Below are 5,769 nucleotides of genomic sequence, written 5' to 3'. Positions count from 1 at the left end.
GGGGGGGGCAAAAGAACAAATAATGACATTTCAGCTTGTTTGAGGACGAGCACACCTCGTTCAAGCCGCCGTCGCCGCGGCCAGGATCGGCTCGTCGGCATTTTCTCGGATGGTGCCCGACTCACCCCGCGCATCAGCTTGCAACCCGGTCCCCGGCTTCCACGTCTACCCGCAGGCCTCCCGCCTCTCCGGGGAGTGCTCACCCAACGTGAGCGTGGTCGCGCCTTCCACACCCGTGCCCGCGCCCATTGACCTCAACGCCACCCCGGTGGTCGGTGGCTCGTCGTCCGGCGGCGCGAGGAAACGCGCGCGACAGACACCGGCTGGCGGTCTCCCGGACGCCCGCAACCTGTTCGAGGAAATGCCGTCCGCCGCCGACGAGGACTACATGCAACACCTCATCTTCGAGGGTGGTGCGCCGGGCGCTGGCTACGATCCTGGCGAGACGCAAAGCCAGGACGGCCGCGGGGCGTTCACGCCGGCCGCTGGCTATGATCCCTATCAGGCAGCCTTCATGCGTGATCAGGTCGGCGTCGACCTGGACGGCTTCCCCCTCGACCACGAGTTCCCGGACGACTATGGGCTAGAGGAAGAGGACAAGTGCGACATCAAAGTGGAGCCTTTGTTCGAGGACGAGCTCGCCAACCAAGCCGCCGGGCCGAAGCCGAAGCACAAGAGCAAACACACGAAGGCGTACATAGCTGCCGAGGACAAGCTTCTATGCGAGTGTTGGCGAGACATTGGACAAGACCCAAAGATGGGCGCCGAGCAAAAGCATTCAACCTTTTGGACTCGTGTGCACCACGAGTTTCATGAGCGCAAGAAGTTTCCGCCCTACCAATTTGTGAGCACGCGCGGGTGGGTCTCCATTTCCAAGCGGTGGAGGGTAATCCAACAAGAGTGCAACAAGTTTTGTGCCACCCTTGAGAGCGTCAAGGCCCGCCCCGTGAGCGGCATCGGCGTGCAAGACATGGTATGATAGCAAGCAAGTCGACCTCTTTTGTGCCATCAGGATCATTTTTTTACGTCTTCATTTGCTATCACTTGCCCATATGCTTGCATGAAAACATTTTGTAGGCATTTCAAGCTTTGGAGGCATTCAAGGTTCAACATAATGGCAAGTGCTTCAACCTCTCCCGTTGATATCGTGTCATCAAGGACGAAGAGAAGTTCAAGGCACAATATGCTGCACTCAAGTCACGTGGGGGGGAGGGCGCCGTGGAGGATGTTGGGGAGGGCGAGCCGGCACGACCGCGGGGGAAGACCAACTCCAAGAAGGAGGACAAGCGAGATGCGGCCACCAACGCCTTGATCGCAAGCGTGGACGGCATGATGAATAAGAAGGACTCAAAGGAGGAGGAGTGCCGACGTTTCAAAGAAGAGCAAATGAGCGCTTTCAGGGAGATCCAAAGGAGGAGGCTTGAGCTTGACGCCGAGAAGCAAGCCAAGATGTTCGAGCTCGAGGCCGAGAAGCAAGCGAAGATGCTAGAGATCGAGGCCGTCAACGCCAAGACAAAGGCGAAAGGAGTGGCTCTTGCAAGCATGATGACCGGGGTGGAGATCATGAAGGTGGATCTCAACGCCTTGTCGCCAGGGAAAAGGTCGTGGTTCGAGAAGATGCAGGCCGACATGCTCAAGTTCCAGGACGACTGATCTATGGCGTCGAGGGCCATCTTTTTGTATGCCGGCATGATCACGGGAGCCGCGGTGGCGTGGTCGAATTCCAAGTCCCACCATTTTTTGCGTGCTGGCATGTGTGCCGGCCGGCTGGCGAGCGAGTGCGCCAGCAGGAACTGTGGTATTTTTTGAAGCCGGCATTGTATGCCGGTGCTGGCATGGTGCCGGCATGAGACATGGCCGCTGGCATGATCGGCCGCGGGCCTTTTTTTATTCAAAAGTTGAATGCGGACATGAAATGGGTCGGCGCGTTGGGCGCATTGCCGACCCAAATGCAAAACTGGGCGGACGCCGGACGGACGGCCGACCCAAATGAATAAAAAGCGGACAAATGCGCCGTCCGTTTGGGTCGCCCCATTAAAGTTGCTCTAACATTCCAGCTTAACAACTAACGACATTTCACACAGTTTCTTTAGGGTATGCTTAGTGAGGGCTTCCTCTTCACACGTACTTTATGCATGTACGCCTGCTTCCCTGCACAAGGCTGGACTTGAGAAATGAGCATGTCTGAATATATCCATTGTATTTTTCTTTGTTGTGTGTATGTATGGTAGTCGTGTACTTTGATGCTCAAGGGAGGAAGGTGAGCGCGCCGGCCGTACGTGATTCATGAGCGCGGGAAACAAATGCATACGGTCGTCCCGTCGAGGATAGGATACACTTGTGTTTTGTTTTCTTCCTCGCGTAACTAAAGGAACCTATCATGCCCATGGCAACTTCTTCCGATGAATGCCACGGGAACTTCAAAACAACATAAACGTGATATCATACCGTGTGCGCCTTTTTATATTCGATTCAATAAACAAAACAAACGGTGAGTACCGGCTCTTTTGTCTTTTCCTCATCACAAATTTGTTGCGGATTCGCCCTCTTTTCCCATTGAAATATGGTGGATCTAGTTGGATTCGGTCTTTGTTCGTCTACATTCGCGTGTTTTCATGTTGGGTTTGTTCGATCTACGCTTTTCTTCATTGACGATGATTGCTGTTTTGGTGTGTTGGTTTTATAAAGTCTTAGCACGATGACTTTCTAATTGTTTACCATGTTTTTGGCTCGCTTCAGTGCTTGTATTCGTCGTCGGGTTGTCTAGATTGTACTAGTTTCTATTATTTTTGTTGTTTGGTGTATTGTCATGATTGAAAATGAATATGTCGAAAGTTTTTCAAAGGAAGAAGAAGAAGAAGATTCATGTAATAACCAAGAGAGGTAAATTACCACACACAATCAGTTCCACTTCCAAACACGTCACGGTTTAAGCTTTGAATTTCGTTAAGACCCGCGTGGTAGCTACCAGGAATATGAAGAGAGTGAGGCGTCCATTTCTCCCGCGCGCACACTATAAATAAGCAGCAACCCGCCCCTCCGCTCCACACAAACACACCCACCATTCTTCCTCCTCGCTACTGCTTCCATCTCTCGTTGTCTGCTCAAGCGCAGACCAGATCGGATCAGATCAGATCACCCGTCGATCCTCCAACACGTGAGGAATCTATCAGTACTGAAAACTGGTATCCATCTATCCACCGGCCATGGACAGCTTGCCGAAGCGCGACGCCAACCACGTGCCGCTGAGCCCGGTCACCTTCCTGCCACGGGCAGCGGCCGTCTACGCCGACCGCACCTCCGTCGTCTGCGGCGGCACCGCCTTCACCTGGCGCCAGACGCACGACCGCTGCCTCCGCCTGTCCGCCGCGCTGCAGGCGCTCGGCGTCGCCCGGAACGACGTCATCTCCGTGCTCGCGCCCAACACCCCCGCGCTCTACGAGATGCACTTCGCGGTGCCCATGGCCGGGGGCGTCATCAACGCCATCAACACCCGCCTCGATGGCGCCGGCGTCGCCGCCATCCTCCGCCACGTCACCCCCAAGCTCCTGTTCGTTGACTACCAGTACATCCGTGTCGCCACCGACGCGCTCAAGAGCGTCGCCTCGTCGTCCCTGCCGCTGCTGGTCGTCATCGACGACATCGACGCGCCGACGGGCGCGCGCGTGGGCGAGCTGGAATACGAGGGTTTGGTGGCGCGCGGCGACCCGGACAGGCACCCGCCGCGCGAGGTGGTGGACGAGTGGGACGCCGTCGCGCTCAACTACACCTCCGGCACCACGTCGGCTCCCAGGGGCGTCGTGTACAGCCACCGGGGCGCCTACCTCAGCACGGTCGGGCTGCTGCTCCAGTGGGGCGTCGGCCACGAGCCGGTCTACCTCTGGTCGCTCCCCATGTTCCACTGCAACGGCTGGACCTTCACGTGGGGCATTGCGGCGCGCGGCGGCGCCAACGTCTGCGTCCGGGCGCCCACGGCCGACGCCATGTACTCCGCCATCGCCGACCACGGCGTCACCCACATGTGCGTCGCGCCCGTGCTCTTCAACGTCCTCCTCGACGCCAACCGCAACCCACTGCCCCGCGCCGTCGAGGTGCTCACAGGCGGCGCGCCACCGCCGGCAGCGCTACTGGAGCGCGTCGAGCGCCTCGGGTTCCATGTTACGCACGCCTACGGCATGACTGAGGCGACCGGCCCGGCCATGGTCTGCGAGTGGCGGGAGCGGTGGGACGCGCTGCCGGCGCCGGAGCGCGCTGCGCTCAAGGCACGGCAGGGCGTGAGTGCGATCTCCCTCGCCGGGGCCGACATCAAGAACCTCAAGACCATGGCGAGCGTGCCCCGCGACGGCGCCACCCTCGGAGAGATCGTGCTGCGAGGGAGCAGCGTGATGAAGGGGTACTACAAGAACCCGGAGGCCACGGACGCGGCGTTCCGCGGCGGGTGGTTCCTGACGGGCGACGTGGGCGTGGTGCACCCGGACGGGTACGTGGAGATCAAGGACCGGTCCAAGGACGTGATTATCTCCGGCGGCGAGAACATCAGCAGCGTGGAGGTGGAGACGGCGCTGTACGGCCACCCGGCGGTGCAGGAGGCGGCGGTGGTCGCCATGCCGCACCCGCACTGGGGCGAGACGCCGTGCGCCTTCGTCGCGCTGAAGAAGGAGTTCGACTCCGGCGCCGGCGAGGTGAGCGAGGAGGAGCTGGTGGCCTTCTGCCGGAGCAAGATGGCGCACTTCATGGTGCCGAGGAAGGTGGTGTTCGTCGACGAGCTGCCCAAGAACGCCACGGGCAAGGTGCAAAAGCTCGCGCTGCGCGAGAGGGCGCGCGGGCTCAGGCCCAGAGATTCCGACAAGAAGAAGCCCGACCCCACCCGGCCCGCCACGTTGACCGCATTGTCTAGGCTTTGACTTCTTGGCTGCTGACGTGGCCTGAAGTAACAGCGCTCGGCCTCCCCTGAATAAGTAGAGTGAAGATAATACAGTATGTTGGTTCTTTTTTTAGCAGATATGCTGGTTATTTATTTATTTTGAGCAAAATATGTTGGTTATTCTGAGTGGGTAGATAAACAAAAAATGCTTGAAAATGCACTGTGTGTTTAACTGTTGGATGGTGTGGCAATTTTCACCGTAGCTCTGCTCTACCTAGATCTAATCAAGTCCATTGTACACGTTTCTCCTTGAGAATTGAGGGCGAAAACAAAACAATCATGGAGCTAACCAGTCCTCTATCTTCTTAAGAACAATATTTGTTGCTAATTACTCCCTCTGTAAAGAAATATAAGAACATTTAGATCATGATTTAAACGCTCTTATATTTCTTTACGAAGGGAGTACAAAATTATATTTGATTTTTTTTGCAAGAAACAAAATAATATTTGATGCTAATTAAAATTCACGAAGGCTAGACCAAGGAAGTGAACCTCTGATGCGGTGATACCTTTGGGTAAGGATAGGGGAGGGAGGGGATGCCACCATCCTTACCATGAGAGATAAAGAAAACTTGGCCTCCCTGTCGGATTTGGCGGATGCTTGGTCATGACATGGCAATGCTCAGACTTGACATTGTGTCCGCTCGCCACGTCAGTGATAGATCTAGGAGGAGGGCAATGGGTTGAGAAAGGAGGGGGAGGGGGGTGATGGGGTTGAGAAGGGAGAGGAGGACGACACGTCAAAGCGTCAAGGTCCCGGGAGGGTAGAAGAGGATTCAAACGCGTCAAGGTCTCGGGAGTAAACGGCGAGAGCGCTAGCAAGCAACACAAAGAAGAAGGGCACT

General features: G+C 56.6%; 1 protein-coding gene across 1 annotated transcript; it reads left to right on the top strand.

The window, feature by feature from the left end:
- The first annotated feature begins 3,112 nt into the window (after window positions 1–3,112).
- Window positions 3,113–5,140, top strand: LOC119297894 (benzoate--CoA ligase, peroxisomal-like). The gene has a single exon (XM_037575502.1). The coding sequence runs from the start codon at window positions 3,207–3,209 to the stop codon at window positions 4,902–4,904; it is 1,698 nt and encodes a 565-aa protein (XP_037431399.1). The 5' UTR covers window positions 3,113–3,206; the 3' UTR covers window positions 4,905–5,140.
- The last annotated feature ends 629 nt before the right edge of the window (window positions 5,141–5,769 follow it).

Source organism: Triticum dicoccoides, chromosome 5A, assembly GCF_002162155.2.
Source record: "Triticum dicoccoides isolate Atlit2015 ecotype Zavitan chromosome 5A, WEW_v2.0, whole genome shotgun sequence".
Classification (NCBI taxonomy): Eukaryota; Viridiplantae; Streptophyta; class Magnoliopsida; order Poales; family Poaceae; genus Triticum; species Triticum dicoccoides.
This window is presented reverse-complemented; position numbering and strand designations above follow the sequence as displayed.